This window comes from Leptidea sinapis, chromosome 6, assembly GCF_905404315.1.
Source record: "Leptidea sinapis chromosome 6, ilLepSina1.1, whole genome shotgun sequence".
Lineage (NCBI taxonomy): Eukaryota > Metazoa > Arthropoda > Insecta > Lepidoptera > Pieridae > Leptidea > Leptidea sinapis.
In genome coordinates this window covers 15,224,834-15,251,828 of record NC_066270.1, presented here as the reverse complement: position 1 = coordinate 15,251,828, position 26,995 = coordinate 15,224,834, and the positions used below count along the sequence as shown (strand labels likewise).

At 34.7% G+C, this 26,995-nt stretch overlaps 1 protein-coding gene and 1 long non-coding RNA gene across 3 annotated transcripts in view; both read left to right on the top strand.

The window, feature by feature from the left end:
* Positions 1-26,995, top strand: part of LOC126964850 (uncharacterized) — a 194,781-nt gene that overhangs the window by 79,687 nt on the left and 88,099 nt on the right. The gene's annotated exons all lie outside the window — the stretch shown is intronic.
* The window catches only part of LOC126964817 (tolloid-like protein 1), a 141,359-nt gene that overhangs the window by 36,926 nt on the left and 77,438 nt on the right, over positions 1-26,995 (top strand). For both annotated transcript variants that reach the window (XM_050808089.1, XM_050808090.1), the window contains exon 2: positions 607-847. In XM_050808089.1, the coding sequence (XP_050664046.1) occupies positions 658-847 (190 nt within the window). In that variant the 5' untranslated portion in view covers positions 607-657. The remainder of the gene's footprint in view (positions 1-606; positions 848-26,995) is intronic.

Below are 26,995 nucleotides of genomic sequence, written 5' to 3'. Positions count from 1 at the left end.
ATAGTAGACCAAAGGAGTAGGTCATCATACAATTTTCATTGGTTGTATGAGAGCTCACGAAAGAAGCCATAAAAAAGAGAATGAGAATGTGTAGAGAGAAAAGAGAAGGGGGACTTAAGATAGGGGTTTCATTATTCATCATTCTAAATAATATTACATTAACAAGAAACTAACCGAACCAAGTTATGAGGAGAAGCTACTTAATACGTTTGATTATATAATATTACCACGTATAATCGCAATATGAGATATTAAGTAAATTTGTTATCAAACAGTTTTTGACCGTTTCATTTAAGTAATGGTTATATTGTTCTTTTATTAACCAAAAATTCAAAATAACCCATGATATTATTGCAAATTTGGACTCAAATAAAGAAGGATCTCCCTTATAATATAAGAAGTAATAAAATAAGGAAGAGAAAAATAAACAAAGTTAACATGTTGGGATGAAGTAAATAATTCCGAAATCATATTTTGAGCTTCATGAGTAGGCATATTTATGACAGATAACAAACACCAAACCATATCAAGCCATGAGTTTGTGTCTACATTTATAAAATACTTACAATTAATACTTTATAATAAATTTATTATTTATTGTTACAGATACGCAGCGTTTAAAATATGTTCAGGAGTAGAAACAGAAAATAGAATAAAATGACGTTGTGCAGAAGTGCGTTCTCGTGCACGGTCAGTGCTACACTGATCGTCGCGTTGTGCGTTTCGTTCGAAGTGAACTCTATAGAGAGGAGGGAGGAACCGCATCAATATACGATACAAGAATTGATCTCAAATATATATGAAAGTAAAGCATCTAATGACCTGGGTATGGATCCATGCAAAGCTGGTAAGTACCTAATGTGTAAATATTTTATATTTTACTTACCTACTATATTTAAATTTACAAAATCCTTGTATAGACACGGCATAACAAACTATATAATACTAGAATTTCCAAATTTAGGTCTTACATCTGACGCAAAACAAAGCTCTCGGTGTTGAGATTTTTTTTTTAATGAAAACAAGGGACGAGGCGAGCAGGACGTTCAGCTGATGGTATCAATATACCCTGCCCATTACAATGCAGTGCCGCTCAGGATTCTTGAAAAACCCAAAAGTTCTGAGCGGCACTACAATTGCGCTCGTCACGTTGAGACATAAGATGTTAAGTCCCATTTGCCCAGTAATTTCACTAGCTACGGCGCCCTTCAGACTGAAACACAGTAATGCTGTAAGCATTACTGTGTTTTTAAAGTGTTTTAACAGTATTGCTTCACGACAGAAATAGGCGCCGTTGTGGTACCCATAATCTAGCCGGCATCCTGTGCAAAGGAGCCTCCCACTGGAATAGCAGAATTGCTGCACAAAATAAAATATCTTAGTATGCATCCTCAAAATAATTTTAAAAACATGAAACTGCTTATCATTTTTAAATACGTTACACATATACACACTCGATATTTTTCACACCCCTATCAGAGAAAGCCGTCAATAACCCACCTACCTTACATCTAATGTTTTCAATCATCTCTTGTTAAAACCACAGATCAGCATTTAAATACAGGGAGTTATATCTACTAAAAGAAATTTCATAGGTATTTTAGCAGGTGCTTAAATTTATCAAATTTCCTTTACAAAAATTCAAATTCCTTCTCGACATTGTTCTACAAAAAATGTCTCATACTTGAGTGTTTATTGTTTATTTCATAGTCGTCTCGCCTTTCATAATTTTGCTTGACAGGGAGACGAGGGTGGGTTTTATTGTCGACTGCTGATTCCTGTTTTAGCTCTTTTTAATGACTGTCACTTTCAAATAAGTTCGTATCGGAACGTCTCTTGAATACTAATATATATTTTGATAAGTCCAATATTTATAATGGTCTATGTTTTTAATAAAACAAACTTTCAATGCAACTCAATACACTTGTAATCGCTAATGTTTTGAAACAATTATTATGAATACGAAACGTATCATACGTTCTTTCATGAATCATTGTCATCATTTTAGCCGGAAGACGTTCGTTGCTGGACAAAGGCCTCCCCCTCAAATTTAAATCATGATCGGTCCTGCTCTGCCCTTATCCAACCTATTCCGGCGATCTTGACCAGATCGTCGGTACATCTTCTGGGGGCATACCAAACTATGACTTCCAGTACGTTGTCGCCATTCAAGATCTTTACTGCCCCAACGGTCATTTGTCCGTCGAGCAATGTGCCCTGCCCACTGCCTTCTTTAGATTCGCAACCATCTGCGCTATGGCGGTGACTTTGGTTCTCCTACGGATCTCCTTATTTCTGAATCGATCTCGCAGGGAAACTCCGAGCTTAGCCCTCCTCTCCATTGCGCTCTGAGTGACCATGTTTCATAAACGGCAAGGGTTTTAGTTTGAAATTTGAATTAATTTGTAGTATTTAGATGTCTTACGCTAGTCTGTCTAGAAATCATGTTGAAGATAATAAATTAAAAAAACTTTATGAAAACTTCCTATGGGAGGGTAAGCCGCTTTGTAACGTAACGCGTTACGGCGGCAGTCTGTCTGGCTTCCTTTTCTTTCACGCATACGGCAGCGGTAAGCAGGCTTTTCCTCTCTCACTCTAACCAATTGTTTCTTTTATAGGAATGATACTAATAATGTACGTACGTACAAATTCTAATGTACTCGTACATATTCAAGAATTGTATCTAAAAATATTATATTTTTTATAATAAATAAAAGATTTTATTAATAAATAAGCTCTACTTACAGTATCATATTAATATACATAAAGTAATAACCTAAGCTAAGTTAAACTATTTCAATATTAAATAGTTCAACTTAATAAAAAATAATAAGTTTAAGTTATCATTTCTGTCGGGTGTCTTGAGACGCACACGATTTTTATTTTTATCTAGACAACTTGAAATGAAAATAAAACGCGTTTTAATTTACTAAGTTCATCGAAGAATGGACACTTTTTCACAAATTATCTGAACTTTTAAAGCTTTTCAAATTGAGTGATCAAGTTGTCATTGAGTGTTCCGAACGATAAATAAAATCCGACCTATAAAGCTAATAAAAGCCTTTCCAATCAATCGAACCTTATAAATCGTGCTTCTACCTTTTTTCGTTTTTCTCAGTACTGAATTACATCTATGAGTTGATTTATACCAGATGAAATGTTATACTAAGTTAAGTAAATCTCGTGAGTTTATATCATTTGAAGAAACAACACTAAGAAAATTATTTTCTTGAATAAATATTTTTCTACGCAATGCCTTACATACAGTAGTCGAGATTATCATTGTAATCTAACTTTTCTATGGAACGGAAGAATAATGAAAAGATAAATTCACACTGAATACATTATTCTGCTTCATTTTAATAGGTATTAAATAATATTTAACTGATAAGTAAAACTTACATATTTGTTGCAACAGTTTTTATGATATATTATTACTAGCTGATGCCCGCGACTTTGTTCGCGTAGATAAAGGGTATTTAAAAATAATAAGCAATTTTGGAACTGAAGATAGAGAGACTGAGATTATCTCATGTCCTATTCCACTTCCGATTAATGTTCCCCGTTCTCGACATATTATATGAATCTTATTTCGAGGAAGATTAAAACTACTCTTGGTATAGTTATAGCTCATCGTTTCAGTTTCAGTTTTTCACAAATCCTGCGGTAGGTAGTATGGATTTTGAATAAAAAAGTAGCCTATGTCCTTTCCCAAGCCTTAGTATATCGCTGTACCAAATGTCATCAAAATTGGTTCAGTAGCTCAGACATTAAGCCGTAACAAACAAACTTACATTCACATATATAATATTACTAGGGATAATCAGGATATCAGTCTCGTGCCAGATTTTGGCGAGACAACACGTCCTGAGGATGCCTCGTATAGAGGCGAAACACGTGTCGAATTGTTTAAAGACAAATATTGGTGGAATTAACACTAAAGAAAAGTCAAATCATTTGGATAACTAGGGATAATAATAAAAATCAAAAAAAAAAAATGGAGCTATAAATAATAAATATAAACTGCGGCGCAGCTAACAACGACCTTCTCCGGATACAATAAGGAATGATGTTCCATGAACAAAGATCTCAATATTACAAACAAGTAAAAACAATGGTAGATGCAAAAGTATAAACTGCAGCGCAGCTAACAACGACCCTTCTCCGATTACAATAAGGAATGATGTTCCAAGCACAAAGATCTAAATATTACAAACAAGTAAAAACAATGATATATGCAAAGTATAAACTGCAGCGCAGCTAACAACGACCCTTCTCCGATTACAATAAGGAATGATGTTCTATGCACAAAGATCTAAATATTACAAACAAGTAAAAACGATGATAGCTAAAAAAGTATAAACTGCAGCGCAGCTAACAACGACCTTCTCCGGATACAATAGGGGATGATGTTTGATGATATATATTTCATTAATTTTGATGCAGATTAAGCAAAAAATTGATGCAGATTTTTTGATCCAATTGTATGAATCGTGGTCGTGGCAGAACCGAGAAGGCGATGAGAAACTCTTGACACTAGTAGTGCATCAATCTCTCCACTTGCCGCCTAATTTGTTTTGGTCCTTGATTCCCTAATTCATTACGATAATACATTACACACACTACTGAAGACGTCCATACTTTCGGATCTTTTAGTTGCTTTTGTACTGCATAAGTTACAATAGAAAGTTCTTCAGTGTTAGCCTTATCGAAGCCAGATTTGTACATGTTCCACGTAATGCCTTAAATGCTATCATAAATAAAGTTGAATTCACAACGTATACATAAAAGCAATAAAGTATAAAGTGACTCGCTTTTTTTCTTCAGTCAACTATACAAGGGTTGGAAGTTTGCCGGATATAATAAAACATTAAATTACACTTACACTATATACTATTATACTTTTTTTTTTTATATATATTTATTAATAAAAAACAAATTTTACATTGCGGTTTCAAAGCAATAAAAACCACTGAGGTTTGTACAATTGCTAAATTAAGTCTACACCAACAGAGTTAAATTAATAAAAGAAAAAATAGTTCACAATCACTTAGCTATACATTATAATTATACAAATAAAAGTAAAAGTACTTGATACAATTAATAGTTAAGCACGATAAGTTGATCGGTGGTCAGTCAAGTCTTAAAAAGTATTTTTTTAAATTCTGTTTTAAATTAGTCTCAGTCAACGAGTCGGTCAAGTCACGTGGCAGTTTATTAATCAGTCTAGGTACTATGTAAGCTGTTGTTCTTTCACCGAACGCATTGGATGCCCGAGGCATGTGCAGCCGGTTTAGACTAACAGCGCGCGTATACACGGGGTGATTTATGGCTGTTTTTAATTTATTATTAAAATAATTTTCATTTAGTATTGCATATTCAATTTGCTTAAATATTGACAACACTTGACAATGCTTAAATAGCCCGCTTTCGTTACCCTGAAATTTACGTTTAATTTGATTTGATACTATTTTTTTAAGAATTTGAATTTGAATTTTATTAATTTTGTCAAGGTACGAATTGTAAGTACGACCGTAACTGCTCAGTCCATACTGAACGTACGATTCGGCTAACGCGTTATAGAGCATTATTTTGACTTTATAGGGTATGCGATTTTTAAGAATTGAGATACTTGCAAGGAATTGTCTAAGTTTGTTGCATACATAGTCCACATGATTACTCCATTTAAATTTATCATCTATTATTAACCCAAGATATGTGTGAGATCTAACTATTTCCAAGGGTGTGCATTTACATGAGTGATAGTTTTTATGTAGGCAGACATGTTCGTGAGCTGTTATGTTTTTGATTGGTAATTTCTTAATAAACAGTGATTTTATCAATAAGAGCTTAGTTTTATTTGGATTAAGAACAAGGCCTACATCATGACACCACCGGGTAAGGTTATTGAGGTCCTGTTGCATAAGATCACAAGCCTTTATTGGATCTTTGTCCGCGATTACGAGACAAGTGTCGTCCGCAAACTGGAAACAAGTGCAGTTTTTTATACAATCTTTGATGTTATTGACGTATGAAAGAAAGTGAAGCGGCCCTAATACTGAACCTTGAGCGGTGCCCTTTCTCACCATGACTGGCTTACTCAACGTGTTGTCTATTTTCACTTTGTATGTCCGATTTTTTAGATAGTCACTGCACCATTCCAGTAATGGACCACGGACTCCACAAAAGTCTAACTCCTGAATAAGTTGATTATGCAACAAAGTATCAAAGGCGCGAGAGAAGTCTATAAATAATACTAAAACGTGTTTTTTAAGATCTAAGTGACTATTCACTTCGTCAGTAAATTTTGATAAAAGGATTGAAGTACTCTTACCAGCCTGGAATCCAAATTGATTTTGTTGTAGTACTTCATGTTTCCTGTAAAAACCATGTATTTGTTCGCATATAAACTTTTCAACAATTTTATCAATCGATGATAGTATTGTTATGGGTCGATAGTTATCATAATCACTATGTTTACCTTTTTTAAATATAGGCCTCACACAGCCTTCTTTTAATTCATTTGGGTAATGACTTTTGCTTACACTGCAATTTATTAAGTTTGCAATAGCCGTGGAGACATCTCTTCCAATTAATTTAATATCTGATTTGGTTACATAGTTTTGTTTTATTTCAATTCTCGTATAATCGGATATACCACACATTAATCCATGCTCGCTGAGTGTTGCTAGATATGAATCTTTATATGTCGTTGAAGATTTTAGGTCAATGTTTATGTCACCAATCATTAGTAAGTTTAGTTTTGACTCAAATATAGAAAGATAGTTACCTAGTTCTTTTACAAAATTATTCTTGTTTGTTGATGGTGGGCGATAAACTGCACAAACAACTACATCTTGGCAATCATTTATTTTAAACGACCCTGTTAGACTTTCAAAAGTGCTTGTTTTATGATTGAATTTTGTAATTTTATGTGATTTCGGATGTATATCATAATGCCGCCTCCCTTTTTATTTTTCCGTAGTTGTGAGTACATGTTAAAGCCAGGAAGGTTAAACAAATGGCAAATTTTATTCGAGATACCACATTCGGTCAACACTATTAAATCAATTGGAAAAGTACATTTATGAATAGTTTGTTCTAATTAACTGAAATTTTTAATTAAAGACCTGATATTAAAATGTAGACATGATAGTTTTAAAGTATTTTTAGGCGGTATATGTTGTAAAAAATTATTAAGTGTGTTACAATCTTGTATTTCTTTTATATGTGTATCCATATTATATATTTATATAAATTCAAACTTATACAGGCGAGTTTAATGAGCTTTTTTATCAAATGTAAGGAAAAAAGAAACAAAAACTGTACCTAATAGCTTATTGAGGGGTAGATCCTTTCAGTTTCTTTTCAAAATTAGATGAGGTCGAACACTGCTTTTCAAGGAGGTTTATGTCTTGCACTGAACGAATATAATATATTTTACTATCACTACACTTTCTAACACACACTTTACCATCTTTGCACCATATATACTGAAAGGATTCTTTAAGTTGGGTTTTCGCTTTGAATAATAGTGACTTAAGGTGCTTAGTTAGCGCATCCCGTACATAGACACGATTTTCAACGCTTTCTTTCGGGACGCCCTGTACTATGTGTCCAACAGTGAGTAATTTCTCCCTTCCAGCATCAATCCATTTTTTTCGGCATACATTCGACTTTAATTCCAGTAGGATAACTCCTGGTCTAGTCTTTGAACCCGGTAGACGTGGTGAAGACTGGACATCAGCTGGGTCAACGTTCAATTTGGAAGCCACAGTTTCCACCACTTTGCCTATGCTGCTCGGAGGAATTTCGGGGAGCCCAGCTATTTCCAAAGATGATGAAAGAGATTTTTGTTCAAAATCCTTAATCTCTTGCTCCAGTACCGATATTCTTAATTGCATATTTTTATTGGAATTTTGAAGGTCAAGGTTTTTGTTTTGTAGGTCTTTGATAAGGGTATCTTGCTTTTTCATAGATTGCTGCATTGTGCTCATTTGTTCACTTAGGTACTCCAGTGACGACTCAAGATTAACAAGTTCTTCTCGAAATGCTTTTTTCACCTCGCGACCAATGTCCTCTATTAATTTTTTGGTATTAATAGTTTGAACATTCGCGATGGATTCCGAATCAGATTCATCGTCATCACCGCTGTTATCTGGAATAATGAAAGACGACCGGCGAGAAATTTGTTTTAAACAATCTTCACAGCACCATTCAATTCCAGGGGAATGACGAAGGGTTTTCAGTTGCTTGTTGGAAAGCTTGGAACACTCGGGATCAGCATGTACAATCTTGTCACATCTACTGCATTCCAGGCCTGGCACTTTTTTGGTGATATTTTTTTTGCATTTTAAGCACTTCTTAACAACCATAGTGGGTAGTTTTAAATAAACGTAAACAACCGATTACACACTTACAACTGACCAAACGCTACCGCGTTACGCTGCAGACTCGATGACTTATCAAGTATAAATCTTAGAAAAATGTATACGTCAAACATTTAGGTATAGTTTTTTAAGTTACTATCATATTATTTTATATATTAAAATCGGTAATGTAGTATCTGTATAGTCTTGAATAAACGACGACTTACCCCGTTGAATGGTTGCAGTTTCATCTTGTTATGTTCAGTAGTTATGAGGTGATAGTGCGTGTTTTCACAGCTGTCACAGTCTGTCTAGACGAATAAATGATCTTAAGTTTTAATCACCATCATGTAAAGCAAATGTAGAGAAATATATTTCATATAACGAATACAAATAGGTTGTAGCGATTCATTTAAAACCTGTATAGTCTGGAGTTTCGACAGCGTGAGTAAGAGTTGCAGTTGGAAAACTCGTGCCCTAATAAATAATAATAAAACCAACAAGGATCCTGAATACTAAAAAACAGAGTTACTACAAATGCTTTGGTCAGACACAAGGAAACTATAAATAAATATAGTATTATTACCGTGAAGTGTCTACGACGCTACGCGGCGCTACGGCTGTTATAAACATTACAGCAGACCAGGTAATATCTCTTTGTACTGTTTTGTGAGAATTAACCACAATAATCTTTACGTGCGATTTTTTGACGTTTACACTTATCACTGAAGCGATTTAACTTAAGTTAAATTAAATATCATACAAATACGAAATGTTTATTTTCGTTATCAAATATGTACATAAATCAATATTCATGATGGGCTCATGGAGCCTCCTTTTAAGCACTATAGCGCCTGTGTTAGAAGACTCCACTCTTCCATAGCTTATTAATACATATTGCATTATTAACAGACAATCAAACATATTCTAATTACTAAGAAGTATATCTAAGAAGTATATATACTAAAAAATAAGATGTATGTGTGCGTTGTGTGTGTTGTGAGTGACAAGTAAGGTGTGAGAGGAATAATGAAGTGTGTGTGTCAGTGTGTATTTGTCATCAAATGAATTAATATTTTATAAGTGTGTAATGAAATGTTTGTGTACTGTTAAATTAATATGATTGTGTTAAAAGTTCTTCAATTTCTGTATAAGTGATTGAATTTATCCAACTTGCTAGCATTTTATTACATTTATGAAGTTGTTTGAACGGATATATATTTTCTTATTTACTCTATTATAAAGAATGGCTGAGAGCTTCCTGTGCTGTCGATTGGCAAATACGGTTTAAGTTGTAGGAATTTTTGCAATAATACCTCTTCTTATTATTGATAAAATGCTTGCATCATAGGGAAGAGTTTTAAATGTTTTTAGAACTATAGCAATATAACTATATAAATATATAATTTTCTAACAGACACAAGGTTACTGATATTATATATAGTCTTTCAGAGGAATATCGTGTCTCTTTGAAATACATGGTTTTTATTAGGCTCCTTTGTCCACGTTCCAATTCAATAAATTTGGATTTAGCAGCGCCGCCCCACACGAGGATACAATAAACTAGCACAGATTGCGCTAGGGCAATATAAATTTCATTCAAAATATTTCTGCTGGTGCCTGATATCAAAATTAAATTATATTAATTATTATTTATATATTTTACAAAGAATGATATCATTTTGAATTGATATTATATTATTCATTAAAATACGCAACGCAACTCTCTATCTAAAAATTCAAATTCAAATTTCTTCTTCTCGTCTAACACTCGCGTCACAGATTCACCAGTTTAAGAAGTTCTAGTTCAAAAAGGGTTTTTGTTTAAGAACACATAACAGAAACGTTTACTTTATTTATGTAAGGCTTATGTATTATAGACAACTTACCGAGCGGACGTCACACATTCAAAAAGAGATCGTACTATTGCATGTATTGTTAGTTGCACTATGGCGAACCATGACTTGGTCTATCAAGCATCCATTAATTACGTGAGGCATTTTTCAGAATTAAAAAAAAAATCTGTAAAGATTGATTTTATAAATAAATAATAATGATTAAGAACAAAATGTCAAGAAATAAAAATAAAAAAATAAAAACATAAACATAAACATAATAATAAATAAATATAAACTCATAATAGCTGTATAATAGCTAGATCGATTTATCGCCCCCGAACACCTCTATATACAAAATTTTATGAAAATCGTTGGAGCCGTTTCCGAGATTCAGGTTATATATATATTGAATTGCTAATTTTAAAATATAAGTTAAGTCTGTTTTTGTATAATAATCATAATGAACTTGGAGAATTGATTTAGTTGATAAATCGAGTAAACAATACACACACAAACACAAACAAGTACACACACTTAGTTTATACTAACCCTGAACCCTTCGGTGGTATCCCAAGGAGTTTTGTTAAATCAACCCTTGATATATCATGTTCACAAGAGTGTAATAAACTCTGGAGCAACACACCGGGCTTAATCCATTCCAAAACACAAATCCAAACCTTTAATAAGAATGCTGGCACTACGGCTAAGTAGGGAAAACTTACGCATTCTAACCAGGACACTAACGGGGCACTGCTGATGAAACAAACATCTCTCAATCTTTAGACTCAGAGATTGCAGAGCGTGTAGAATCTGTAATAGCGCAGATGAAACCCCGTAACACAACCTCTCTGAATGTGGTCCTTTAATGCGTAAACGTAGAATCTCTTTGGGACGTCCAATTCTTCAACCATTTGTGATATGTCAGCTCACTGCAAAATATAACAAGATTCATGAAAAGAAATAATTCCGTTGTTTGTATTATTATATAATATAACTAGCTGACCCGACAAACGTTATTTTGCCATATAAATTATTTTTAGAGCTAGACCGTTTCTTGGACATTGCAACGTTACTTTATTTTTCTAATTTATATAAAAGATTTTTTCTAAAATAAACATAGCCTAAGTTACTCCTTATTACATGAGCTACCTGCGAATAAAAAACCCGTCAAAATCAGTCCAGCCATTTCAGAGATATTTTGGTGTATATGTATACATATCCATACACATGTAGTAAAAAATTTCAATATTACAAACAGATACTCTAATTTTATAGATTAATTAAGCATCTTTTCTGAAATGTAAAGCGTAATCCAAATGGTCTGGAGTTTAGACACAGTCCGAGATACGAATGCGGTTCAAAACGTGATAATATTACTATTTTTGAACTCTTATGGGAGGGTAAACCGCATTGTAACGTAACGCGTTACGTCGCCAGTCTGTCTGGCTTCCCTTTCTGTCACGCATACGGCGGCGGTAGGCTGGCGGAGGCTTCTCTTCTCTCACTCTAACCAATTGTTACTTTTTAAAGATTTAATAATGATATTACTAATGAAAATACACAATTCTAATGTACATATCCAAGAATTGTAACTATAAATAAAATATATTTTATAATCATTAAAAGATTTTATTAATAAATAACCTTTCCTTACATTATCATATACATTAAATTTAAGTAATAACCTAAGTTTTACTTAAGTTAAACAATTTCAATATTAATTAAATAGTTCTACCAAGATATTTTAAGTTCTTTCGGGCGTCCTGAGACGCACACGTTTTTTTATTATTGAGCGAAGCTGAGCGGAGCTCCCACCGGGCGACTCTTGATTTCTGTGTTAAATTGTTTCTAGGCCATTTCTGGACCGATTTTAAAAATTAGTGAACTCATAAAAATCTCTCGAAATTTTCTAGGTTATTGTTGAAATAGAATTTTGAATTCCAACTTGATTCAATTATTATAATTAAAAACAAACATGATTTACAAATTATTCAAAATTAGCACGCGCTATTTATATTTATTCTCATAACTGTTCTGATAATAAATATAAATACAGTTTAATTTTGTTTTGTTTTTTGTATACAGACTTAGTTTACCTCGCTTCGCTCAAATATACGTCGCTGGGAAGCGGTACAACGAGCGACTGCGGCATCCTAGTATATTATTTTTAGACGGCTATCAAATTATTTTCGATCGTCATTGAAGGTCTTGAATAAATAATATTTTATACTAAAAATAAAAATTAAAACTTATGAGTTTATAAATAAAAGACTCACTATAAATCACTCGGAATGAAACGAATCGTAAAATGGGACGTTCTACTTTCTCCAATACACGTAATCTTTAAGAGAACTGTATTGTTTCTGAACAAATAACTTGGCGGTTCTCCGTCTTATAAGACCTTTAATGAGAGGATTAGACTTTCAAAGAAATGGCATTTGTAAAGACGCCTTAGATTTTTTCGTTTAAAATGTTCCATGTTTTAAGCTTAAGTGAATTGTTTGATAGTCGATAAAATTGTTGCGATTAGTAATCATTATCTACGATATATCTACCGTATCTATATATTGCCGCATTTACTCCAGTTGCTTAAAATATTCTTGTTCAAGAAGCAGCAATGTAAAAGACTTAGATAATTTATACATCTAGATAGAGCTTCTTGGTGTAAGACATCCGATAAAAACAGGCCAGGAATATTAGTTTACGGCCGTTTTCAATAACCTTTACTTTAGTTTACCGTTTAATGACAAGATCTTATCTATCCATAGTTATGTCCAATATAGTAACGGCCGTTCCCAGTATACTATCTACAGATAGAGATAAATTACTACCTTCTACTGTAAGTAATTAGCTGTCAATAATCTGAAGCCATCCTAATATACCCGATAAGTCATTCTTATCGCCTTATATTGGAACGCGTGACTTGCAATTTCCATACAAACTTTATATCGCTGGTAATCTATACGTCGTCCAATTGACAGACAGCGTGCACAGATAAGTTGAGTTACCGTCGATAAGTTTATTGGGACAGAAACGTCAAAGATAGTTACGATTTTTATCTCAAGTAAGAGATACACTGAATATTGGGAAAGGCCGTTATAGTCTAATGCTTTCTGTCAATAGGTTATTGAAATGTAAGTAAGCTTAAATGGATAGATTTGTCTACCTCTAGTAAGTTAAACTAAAGATGGATAAGTTATTGAAAACGGCCATTAGTGAGCGTAACAAGCTACATCTTACATTCGCTCATAAATTACTACCTTCTACTGTAAGTAATTAGCTGTCAATAATCTGAAGCTGTCCCAATATACCTGATAAGTTATTCTTATCTCTTATATTAGGACGCGTGAATTGCAATTTCCATATAAACTTCTATCGCTGGTAAGCTATACGTCGTCCCATTGACAGACAGCGTGTACGGATAAGGTGAGTAACCGTCGATAAGTTTATTTGGACAGAAAAGTCAACGATAGTTACGATTTTTATCTCAATTAAGAGATAGACTGAATATTTAGAACGGCCGTAAGAAGAAGTGTGCTTACATTGACTTTAAGCACACTTTTGTCATTTCGCTATCAGACTGCGAATAATATGTCTTTATATGTGAATAGAACATCATTATTCAACTACTATGTCTTTTCGGTAAATATATTACTGTCATATACAAAAAAAGTGTTTACAAAGATAACACGACGTAAGTAAAAACGATCATCAAGGCGAAGTTATTAAAACTAAATACACGTATTTTTTTGTTTTATTATATTCATTAAGTTTATAATAATTATAATGATGTATATTTTACTGTGATAAATTTTACAGAGACGGATTGCGTTTCGTAGACGAGCGTGATTGCTCAAGCTTAATAAATTAAACATTATCATTTTATTTTATTTAAAAAGAAAACTTACAGCTTTATTTAAAGAACCACAACCTGAGAGTTGAACAAAGAATACAAGATTTTATAACGATCCGTTACTCGAACGGTTGGCTCAGTTGGTTAGAGTACCGGCACGGAACGCCGGAGGTCGAGGGTTCGAGTCCCGCATCGTTCATACAAATTTTGTTTTTAAAATTTTATTTGCAATTTAAAGAAATTAGTTGATAAGAAGAAGAATATAAGCTTATTACAAGTTTCCACAGATAGAATTTACATATACAAAAAAAACACTCGACTGGGAGAAAGAAAAGTATTAAGGAACAGAGGGGAAATTGTAAAAAATAAATGAATACAAAAGCTATAAAATAAGCGGTAGTAATACAAATAGTAGCAAACGAGTTTATTTATAAGTGTTAAAGAATTCGTTTGATACAAATAAAGTGCCTTAAAAGATTCTCACTTAAAAAATTGTCAATCCATTAGTCCTGACTTATCTTCGCAACGGCTTAACTGATTTTTACTTACACTGACAAATAACTTGTGTTATATAGAGAAGGTACTTGAGCTACTTTCTAAAATCAAAATGATAAAATGTAATATTTTTAGGACTGTAAACGGTACAATATTTGTGTTTCATTTATTCATCATTAAATAGAATAATTGTTAAGTTTTAGCAAAATACTAATTCTATTCAATTATTCAAAAAAAGAATGGTGTTATAGTTGAAAATTCAGAGATTTTTGACCCCAAAGTTTATTTTTGGGAAGCAACTTTAAATTTTGTTATTGGATATTTCAAATTATATTTAAATATTCTATTCGGTTCAAAATTTTCTAAAAGTCCTTCTATGTTATTTATTATTTCATCAGCCATAATATATTTATTAACTCAGTGATCGAGCACATGTCCTAAGCTGAGAACGATGCCCATTAGACTGAACACTACACACTACTCACAACTCACAACACTTTCACATATTCGGAACACATCTTCATACAGCGTTATTATTTCATTATAATTTAACCTGCCGAACATTTTGTCAAAGGCAATACATGTATATAGTTAATAGTATTAATTTGTAGAATAGAAATGCTGTAAATTTTGCTTAAATAAATAAGTAATTTTTGTGTCGGAACATTTTCATTACGTAGTAATCAATTCTCTAAGAAACCAATTTCTGTGGATCTTGGGGTATGACCGCGCCTTACCAAGTGCCAACCCGACCTGGTTGAGCATATGCAAAGGTAGTTAACACTAAAGAAATGCTCTAATTTATACAAAAAGGAGGCCGTTCTAGAGAATTAACCTCATTTTCAATGTTTGATCCTGAATAGCTTTTGATCCCGACCACCTAAAAACACAAACTCAACGACAATATATTTTTATGTGGTTGCTGAGGAATTAAATTTCGAACCCACCTTGTCTCTTTTATGTTCCAACAATGATAGAAGTAGATATAAGAGAGCCGCATTATTGCCGCATCTATCATGGGGACTGCTCCGAAGAGCAAAGAGAGAAGAAAATTCCACCTTTGTAAGACACCCCACAAATTACGATATCATCCCCACCCTCTGGCTGTGTGGCGTTCTTCCACAGCTTTCAAGGAACTTTCTTCCACGTGCAACCAAGCTGTGGAATACGCTTCAAAAAACAAGAGCGTTCACCTTTATAAAGGCTGGCAACGTTACTGTGGTTCCTCTTACATTGCACAAATCAATGAATAAATAAATAATAGTTTAAAAAAAACTAAAAAAATACGCTTTTATAGAAAATCCCACTGCAAATAGAAAGTAAATCTTAATAAATTTACAAATTAAAAAAAGGGTAAGAAAAAATGATTTTATTGTAAAAAAAAGTGCGGGGTGAATGGTATCAATAGTTATATATATTTTATGAACAGATATGAGTGGAAGGCTTACTTTGATAATATCCTGAAAAGCACGTACATACGATTTTTTTACAATATAATCATTTTTTCTTACACTATTTTTAATTCAAATTTATTAAGATTTCATTTCTATTTTTTAGTGGGATTTTCTATAAAAGTGTATTTTTTAAACGATTATTTATGTTTTTAGTTTTTTTTTTTGTTATATTGAATTGTCATCGATCCTTAATAATTACACCAAATTTCGAGTTAATCCGACGTTTTGAAGGGGGTCAAAATCATGTTTGAAGATTCCGTTACATACTAACATACGTATGTAGCTAATAAAAGCGTATTAAAAGAGTTATCTATAGATATCTTTTTAGGAATAGTCTTAATAATTTTAGTATTTAACACCTTATCCACTTGAAACTGTACTTCACGTATAGATAAGTAAAGGCGTGTTAATATCAACCTCCTTTAAAAGTAGGCCAACCGTTGTCCACAGATAATAGATAAAGCAGGCTAGTACATAACGCGTGTTTAACACCTGATGCCTACCCTAAGCTTTGCATATTTATGAGACATGATTGCGCTGAGCTTGCGTGCTTGTAAAATGTCTTACATAATTCGTTAATGCTTCTGAAAAATGTATGCACTGAGGTTTTTTTTTGCATAGAAAATACTAAAAATACATTTTTAAATTGCGCTTTATAGCGTCAAATTATAAACCACTAAGCCATTTTTTGTACTTGTTAAATAATAGTAATATAAATAAATATAGATATTTGAATTACAAATTAAATGTTTGCTTATGTGTTTTCGTAAAAATAACGAGTTATGAAGGCAACTCCATTGATGTTTGATTTGACAGGAGCACAAAGTATATTTTTTTAATTCGTTCTTGCGAACAGGCTATAGCCCGGGCCCTTACTGTCTTTAGTATTTTCATTTTCGGTATTTATTTTCAGTATTTCTTTTACAAAAAAGTCCAATAAAATATTATCATCTCATCTTTCATTAATAAAATTTTCCTATTCTGTATGTTTTCACTATTTTTTAAAAGTTATTACGAACACGACTCACTTTCCTCTAAGGAAGTAGCAACTTTTTTCGAATCACTCACTTTGACAAGCTATCCAGTTTAGGTTGCAATATTACCTCATGGTACGAGCGAATGAACGAACTAAATCAGTTTGCGATGCAATTGACATCATTACGATTTAATCAGTTGATTTGACATCAACCTAAATGTAATAGCTCTAATCACCTCGTGGTACGAAATAGCAAAGCAGTTCATTTTAGGTTGTCAATTGAATCGCAATATGAGTTCATGGTAGGCCCGCTGATGACCAAAAAACTTTGTTCATAATCTACTTTAGATACCTCAATAAGAAGGAAATGTATTTTTGTATGATACAAAAATTTAATGCGTTTTCTTTTAATTTTCTGACCATGTTAATATTATTATATTATAAAATGTAATTAAAAAATCTTATCTTTAATTGTTAAAAATATGCTCAAATATAATGCCATTGATCAAGCTGAAAGTTACTAAAGTGAAACACAATTCTATTATAAATAATAAAATGTAACATTTCATTGTAATTAATTTAATTAAACAAACATTTACAATAGAAAATATACAAACTTATAACAGTATCCAAAAACTCATGTGATTATTAATTTTTATTGAAATACATAAGTGAAAAACTATGAATGATTTATGCGATATGCGGTCTTGTTTACTTATTTGGTATGGCAAAAAGAACGTATTTTTACATGCTAAAATGTGAAACTGTAAGATTGTACCATCGTAATATACCATGTTTATACGCAAATAAAGAATTTTATTGATTGATTAAATCAAAGTAGAATACAGTTACATTTTATGCCTTTTCATCCTTTAAAAGTATTTTATTTATATATTGAAAAAAAAAAAAAACAAATATATATATATATATATATATATATATATATATATATATATATATATATATATATATATATTGAATTTCTGAATTCTGTTGAATTGCGTCAGTTGGATGCAAATAGATTCTGATCCACACTGACTGCCTGACAGCCGCTGATAAAAATATGACTGGAGAGATTCAACGTCACTCGTAACTGAACAACGGAATAATCCATTTCATTTTGTGCTTGAAATAATTGAAAGATACTGGGAATAATTATGACAGTGCAATAGTATTGTACTTGATACAATTGTAATAAAATAATGCACCTTACAAATAAACTTGGAATAAAGTTATACCTGAGAACAAACTAAGAATATGCAAAATGTTTACAAATAGACATTTTTTTATAATTGGTTTATTCGGTCGTATAAAGATTGCTGTGTTTATTTGAAAGGCTGTTTGACATTTGGAAAACTTCAGAATTATCATTGTATTGACAATGTTGTCAGCGATATAGTCAAAATTTAGTATATATTGGGTTTATGTTAAAATATAACTTTATTCATATTTTATTTGTAAGACTTTGCTCAGACTTTACTTACGTAAAATTCAGCTGAGTTCAAGCTTAGCGTAATATTTGATTTTTTTGACACTTTTGACGGCTGAGATTATGCTGAAGTTAAGATATGAGAGCCCAATAGAAAGGTCAAGTGAGCGTTTCACTATACGCACTACATTGTCGATTATTATTTAAACAAACATTTACAATTTTATGATTTTGACGTTCAGCTGATGGTAATTGATACGCCCTGCCCATTACAATGTCGTGCCACTCAGGATTCTTGAAAATCCCAAAAATTCTGAGTGGCACTACAATAGCACTCGTCACCTTGAGACATACCATGTTAAGTCTCATTTGCCCAGTAATTTCACTAGCTACGGCGCCCTTCAGACCAAACACAGTTATGCTTACACATTACTGCTTCACGGCAGAAATAGGTGCCGTTGTGGTACCCATAATTTAGCTGGCATCCTGTGCAAAGGAGCCTCCCACTGGTATAATAGTTAAAAGGCATAAAAGGATTTATTTTGTCAAAATTGATTCCTTTAGAATTCTTTTTGATGTCATTTCTAATATTCTAGATATGCTACTGCTTAGGAAACAAATGGCGCTCTGAGAGAGAAGAAGCGGCGCAAGAAACTCTTCAGTTACAATAGAAAGTATACTAAATAATAACAGTATCCAAAACTTATTTGATGATTATTATTTTTGGTATGTGTGTCGACGGTATCGTTGAACTGACGGCTAGATAAGTATGAAATAATTTAAACAATTAGTTATGTTTTTAAAGTGATAACCCTCACATCTAGGATTAATACACAAATAAAATTCAGTTGGTTAGAGCACCGACACGGAACGCAGGAGGTCGTGGGTTTGAGTCCCGCACCGTTCATAAACTTTTGTTGTTTTTCAAATTTTTTTTGTTTATGAAATAATTTGTTAAACTAAGTTGTCTTTTTTTTGTGCCCAGACATAGGGAAAGGGCTACCCTCGTGGATAACGACGGGAAGGAGGTGGTGAATGCTCAAACACACCAACACAGCCTAAATCTGGGGTAGTTATGTGGGACTCACGTAAAAACCTAAGTGCCTACCCACCAAACATCACCTGAGGTTGGCTTTGGGCAAGTGCCCTCTAAGCCTTCATCGAAGGCGAAGGCCTTCTCTTGGGGAAGAGGCGCAACTCCTAAGTTGTCACTAGCATTCCGCTTTTATAGGCCTAGATATAACACGCCGAGTATGTTGAGTTATATTGTAATGCATATACAGTGTGTACGATATCACTACGTAGCGATTCATTTTATTGTTATTAAAGTTACGATCAGTAAAACAAGTTGTTATCCTTCGTGACGATCAATTCGTTTCAATAGGCTTCTATTATAACGCGTTCGTGTCGTATACTAAAAAGGGTTGTAAAGTTTATTGTTCTTAAGAAGTTTATTGGAAGACATGTTGCTGAAAATAGAAGTATATAGTTCGCCGCAATTTTTTGACATGTTCACAGCTGTCACATCCCATCTAGACACATTTTTTTTATCAAAATAAGGGACGAGACGAGCAGGACGTTCAGCTGATGGTAATTGAGACGCCCTGCCCATTACAATGCAGTGCCCCTCAGGAATTTTGAAAAATCCCCAAAAATTCTGAGCAGCACTACAACTGCGCTCGTCACCTTGAGACATATAATGTTAGTCTCATTTGCCCAGTAATTTCACTAGCTACGGCGCCCTTCGAACCGAAACACAGTAATGCTTATACATTACTGCTTCACGGCAGAAATAGGCGCCGTTGTGGTCCCATAATCTATTTTTTTTTATGAAAATATGGGATGAGACGAGCAGGACGTTCAGCTGATGGTAATTGATACGCCCTGCCCATTACAATGCAGTGCCGCTCAGGTTTCTTGAAAAGCCCAAAAATTTTGAGCGGCACTACAATTGCGCTCGACACCTTGAGACATAAGATGTTATGTCTCATTTGCCCAGTTATTTCACTAGCTGGCGCCCTTCAGACCGAAACACAGTAATGCTTACACATTACTGCTTCACGGCAGAAATAGGCGTCGTTGTGGTACCCATAATCTAGCCGGCATCCTGTGCAAAGGAGCCTCCCACTGGTAGACACATAAGGATAAATCATATCATAAATCATAGGCTGTAGAATGAAACAAATTACCAAATTTTTTAGTAGGCCATCTTTTTGGAAACAAGTATAGTCCAATTTTTAGGCAAGCGTGAGTTGTCCTTATAACTGGAGTTACACAAAGTAATCAATTACTCTGGTAAAAATAAAGTTCAACGCCTTCCCTAAACCAATTAGCACAAAGTAAAATAAATTACTGTTTCAATGAATGTTTTTAACGAATTAAGCTCAAAACTCAAAGGGTCGACCGGGGCGAGGAAAACGCATTTGTCAAAGATCGCTTCAAACTTGTTAACAGCTTTCACATGGGTGTTTAATTTTAGCAAATTTAATTTTTACAATGTTTTTTAGGTTTAAGTATATAATTTTTTCTTTGTCCTGCATTTTGATTAACTATGCATAAGCCATTTTAACATACTTTTCAAATCAAAAATATTAAACACAAGAGTTATTAAGTACAGTATGTATCATAAATATATGTAGGTATTATGCCAGCATTTATATCGGTTACATAAATATATATAATAAAACTATAAATATATTACAGTGCTTAGAGACCCTGCCTACTGAGCTAGAGGTTCCGGGTTCCCGGTAGATGCAAACATTTATATAATGAATATGAATGTTTGTTTGTTTGAAATGTATGTTTAAGTAAGTATATTGTATTAAATATATCGTTGGTTTGCACCCATAGTACAGGCTATGCCTAGTTTGAGGCAAGATGATTTGTGTAAGAGTGTGTCAATATTATATAATTATGAATCAAGGTAGTCCTACTCTTCCATAAAAAAGACAAAGCTAAAACAATATTCTGATCTAAAACAGTATTAATCTGAAATTTAAAATCGAGTGCGTATAAAAAGAGTTATATCTGTTAAAGCCAGCCATTATAAAATACTTACGGTAATGAGTTACCGGTTCACGAAACCGAAAAGGATTAGCCCTTAGTAAAAACAAAAAATACAATTTAAAATCCATTTACGATTTTGTATCGAATCGACGAAAGGGTTTATATCTCAAACATTTTCAAACTGTGAGACATTTATTTGGTCTGAAATCTTAAATCGCAATTTATGCTTTTTTTATGATAATTAGGGATGAGACGAGCAGGACGTTCAGACTACGCAGGGCGATCTGTGCATAATTTTGCATTGGCGTATGGTCTGTCCCAATTGGTTGAGTCGCCAACGCGGCTCCCGGATGTGGATAGTCACATGCCGTCCTTATTAGATATTCTGCTCACTACACACCATAGTTACCAGGTCTCTGTCGACGTCCCTCTTGGAACGTCCGGCCATTGCCTGGTCAGGTGTGTAGTGTCTATCCGACGCCAACGTCGCAGACCACCAGCGACCCGCCGCGTCTGGCACTACAAGTCAGCAGATTGGAATTGGATGCGTTCCTTTTTTGCATCCTACCCTTGGAGCAGGGTTTGTTTCCCTTCGGATGATCCTAGTGCCTGCGCAGTTGCAGTACCCGATGTGATACTACAGGGCATGGATATTTTTATACCAAGCTTTGTAGTACCGATCGGTGGCAGATCACAGCCCTGGTTCGATGCGTCAGTTAAAGCAGCATCTGACTGCAAAAAACAGGCGTATCGAACTTGGGTTGCGGCGCTGGGCTCAAAGGATCCGATCTGCAGAGTTCTTATGAGGAGATATAAACCGTGCCTCCAGATTTTTTAAGCGGCAAATCGCCCGTGCGAAATTGAAGCACGTCGTCAAAATCGGCGAGGAGCTCTCCAGTTACCCTACCGGAACACTCAAGTTCTGGTCGTTGTCGAAAGCTGCTCTTGGTAACCAACCAGCCGTCCCTGCCGCCGTTGCACATGAGGAATGACACCCTGGCTCACACGGCAAAAGAGAAAGCCGATCTCCTGTGTGCTCGATTTGCCTCCAACTCGACTCCTGACGACAATGGAAAAACACCACCGACCATCCCGCGGTGTCTGTCAGCTCTATGCTTGAAGTACAGTTCAGACAGCAAACTGTTAGGCGAGCTCTGTTTTCGTTGGACCTCAGGAAGTCGAGCGGGCCGGATGGCATTTCTCCAATTGTGCTTAGAACGAGCGCCCCTGAGTTGACGCCGGTGCTAACGCGTCTATTCTAGAACTCATATACAAAAGGCGTAGTCCCTGACTCATGGAAGTCAGCCCTTGTCCATCCGATACAAAAAAAAGAGACAGTTCGGGTCCGGCAAACTACAGGCCAATAGCAATTACCTCCCTGCTCTCCAAGATCATGGAGATCATAATAAGCCACACGCTCTTGGTATACCTAGAGGGTCACCAGTTGATCAACGACCGGCAGTACGGCTTTCGCCATGGTCGGTCGGCAGTCGATCTACTGATATACCTAACACATAGATGGGCGGCGGCTATTGAAAGCAAGGTAGGCCTGGCAGTTAGCCTGGATATAGCGCAGGCCTTTGATCGCGAATGGTATAAGGCGCTCTTCTCAAAACTTCCATCATTAGGGCTTCCCGAGACTTTATGCAAGTGGACCTCCAGCTTCCTCACTGGGCGCAGTATACAGGTCGTTGTCGACGGTTAATGCTCTAACCCGAAGCCCGTGAACACTGGCCTGCCCCAAGGTTGTACGTCCGAATCTCCCTCACTGTTTCTTCTGCATATCAATAATATGTCGGACACCTCTAACATACATTGCTATGCAGATGACAGCACGGGCCATGCCGTATACACGGCCCATGCAGGTCTCTCTAGGGAAATCGTCGACCAGTGCCGGGAGAAACTTGTGTTATCTATCAAGTCCTCTCTTGAGAAGGTCGCGGATTGGGGTAAATTGAACCATGTCCAATTTAACCCCCAGAAGACGCATTTACCACTAAAAAAACTCCATTTGTCGTATCTCCGCTCTTCGACAACACTTCCCTTAAAGCCTCGCCTAGTATTGGAATACTGGGTCTTGAAATCTCGAGCGATTGCTAATTTCGTGGCCATCTGGAGGGCAAAGCCAAATTGGCTTCGAAGAAGATGGGCGTCATCAATAGAGCACGGCAATACTTCAAGCCGGCCTACATTCTAGCTCTCTATAAAGCGCAGGTCCGGCCACACATGGAGTATTGCTGTCATCTTTGGTCTGGCGCACCCCAGTATCAGCTCGATCCATTTGACCGCGTGCAACGTAGAGCAGCTCGAATTCTTGGGGACCCAGTGTTCTATCGACGACTGGATCACTTGGCGTTGCGTAGAGACATCGCTTCATTGTGTATAGAGGACACATTTAACAAGTGTGTGTGTTCCAAAGAGCTGTTTCACCTGATTCCTGCCGCCGAATTCCACCTTCGCACGACACGTCACAAGTATGGATATCATCCCCACCATCTGTATGTATGGCGGTCCTCCACTGTGCGGTTTTCAAGGAACTATCTTCCACGTACTACAAAGCTGTGGAATGACCCTCCTTGTGCGGTGTTTCCGGGACGATACGATATGGGTACTTTCAAAAAAAGCGCGTACACCTTCCTTAAAGGCCGGCAACGCTGCTGTGATTCCTCTGGTGTTGCAAGAGAATGTAGGTGGTGGTGATCACTTGACACCAGGTGATCCCGTACGCTCGTTAATTGTCCTCCTTCTCCATAAAAAAAGGCACTAGAAATAACAGAGAGTTCAACATGTCGCCTCAGAGGTGAATTATACACTACCAGTGAGTAGGAAAGTTGTGATTTAGTATTAATAGGAATGGGGAAATTGAAACGACGCGAAAATATGTGGTGTTATCTATCTGTGGAAACCCTTTTACAATCTGTATCTGCACCAATCAAAAATCTTTTGTAACTAGAGTGGTGACGCATAATGATAAAAATACCGGACAAGTGCGAGAAGGACTTTCCATTGTGGGATCCGTACATATTATTGGTACCTACCTATACTTATAAAAAAGGGAAAAGGTTTATTTTCATTCTTCGCCATTCATCGAAAACTCTACATCATGAAAATAATTGTTGTTTTAGCTTGTGCCAATGAAGCGATTTTTCATTCGATACCCCACATAACACGGTTAACACGATTCAAAATTTGGACCGCCGTTCCTTGCATTAGGTAATTGTGATTTAATTAAGTAAAATAATATAATGTATAAATGTATAGTGTTTAGACTTTTTCTCATACTTGTAGTATAAGAAGGTATTATTTGCAAAATTTCATAGTATTAGGTCAATGGAAAATATCCTAAAAATTATGATTCCCTTAGAAGTGCTGATATATACGGTTTTTGCAGAATAAACAGTGTTTTCTTTTTTATACGTAATTCGTATAAAAAAGAATTTCGTTTTTTAACTAAGAAGTTTCCACGTTCCCGAGATAAAAAGTCTTGACAGACGGACGGACAATCATAATAATACTATAAGGTTTTCCATTTGAGGTGCGGAATCCTAACAAATATAATGGAGGACAGGCATTGGCTGTATAATACAATAATGTGGCCGTTTATGAATGCTGCGTATACAGCCTTGAACCTGAAGGAAAAACCATAGGTCTTTCAAACCATTTGAAAATTTTCCTAGAAAAGTTGGTAGCCTCTTTGTCTCGTTTGACAAATCAGAATTTTACACTACAGTAATTCTTGAAAATCAAAGCAAAGTTACTGCAGTTTGGTATGTAAGGACGGCTTTGCCCAAAGCATCTGAAAAATGTCCTCGTAGCAAAGTTGTCCTACTTCGCATCAAAAACATACTGCGGTTCGTAAAGGCGGTAGGGCTTGATGACGAGCTATAAGTATGAGTGGCAAACACAATAGTTCGCTTCTGTATGCGGTGTAACTGAGACTCAATAGGACTAGTCAAATAGCCGACCTCTCCAAATAAATAAATGAAATAAATAAAGTTGTCCTTTCATCGTGTTCTCAAATTCAGCTCAAATATAGATCTGACGACGAATCTAGCAAAAAATCCCTGAAGAGGCGGTAAATGCGATCCAAGAGACTATTTAGAACGTCCCTCAAAACTGTTTGGAGCTAGTATAGAAATATACTTTGAAAAACAATAAATTTATTATCGAATCCTGTACAAAATAAAGTTACAAAATTTACTCTAGTAACATTCGTAAAAAAACGATTCACAGACAAATACATATCAATATTTTGAAATATTATGAACAACCTTAAGAAAGGTTATAAATTAAAACTATCAATATTACAGGGAATTATACCAAGAATACTGGCAGCATTTCTGCGTTGGATAGCTAGGATGATCCGTTGACCGAAATAATTCCCAGTTTGTACATTCACCGCGTCTCTGAACCCCGTGGGCCAAGTGTCTCGACACCAAACGGCACAAAGATGTAAGACTCACTGAGACGAACATATATTTACCTTAAGGCTGGGGACCGAGCCACTGGCCTTGAGGAATCGAGCGGCTACCTCTCTCGCATAAGATCGCCATAGTTTTATTTCAAAAGCATTTTTAATTTATTATAAGAATAATACAATTTTCTTAAAAAAAAAATAACAAAACTATGTCATGTTAAATAGTATTGGTGTACAATTAATAAATTTCGTACAATTTTTATCTAGATTTAATGATTACCATGGCTCCAACAGTAAAAGTTAGAGGTATTTTGGAGATTCTTTTTCGCAGTGTCTGTAAAAAAAGAAAATATGTATTGAAAAAATGAATTTTCTTCTCATATTTTGTAGTTGTATAATTATTTATTCTAGAAATATAAGCTTAATATTAACCATCAAGAAATGGTTTCAATTATGCGATTATTATTTGGCGATTTCTTCTGGTTTCTAAAGAAATCTTGGCAATTACTACCAGAGATATTAACATTATCTTTATATATATAATTTACGTGACACGTTGTTTGTCCTAGATGGACTCCTAAACTAATGAACGGATTTTTATGGGGATAACTTCATGGAGTGCAGTTTAGTCCAACTTGAGAGATAGGATAGTTTTGATTTCGATTTGGGACCCATAATTATTTTTATTTTCAATATTTGTCTTGTATGGACATATTTTCTATGAGAGAATTTAGTGACGCACTTACAACATGGAGCATTTTTTACGAAATAATTCTTATTTTATGAAATATTTTTGTCAAATTTATAAAAAACCGTATTTTATTTATTATGTACAGAACAACATCTTCAAAATGTACAATATTTTAGATATGCTTCAATAATATATTTATAAAACTTTTTTTAACACTTTTTAATCTATCCAAATGTTATGAGTTTTCTTTAAGTTTAATTCTGTAAATCCTTATAGAATTGAGTCTCGTGCAAGAATTCGACGAGTCAACATCTCCTCAAAATTTGGATATAAATTATGGGAGTGTAATTAATATAGCCAGTGGGAGGCTTCTTTGCACAGGATGCCGGCTAGATTATGGGTACTACAACGGCTCCTATTTCTGCCGTGAAGCAGTAATGTGTAAGCATTACTGTGTTTCGGTCTGA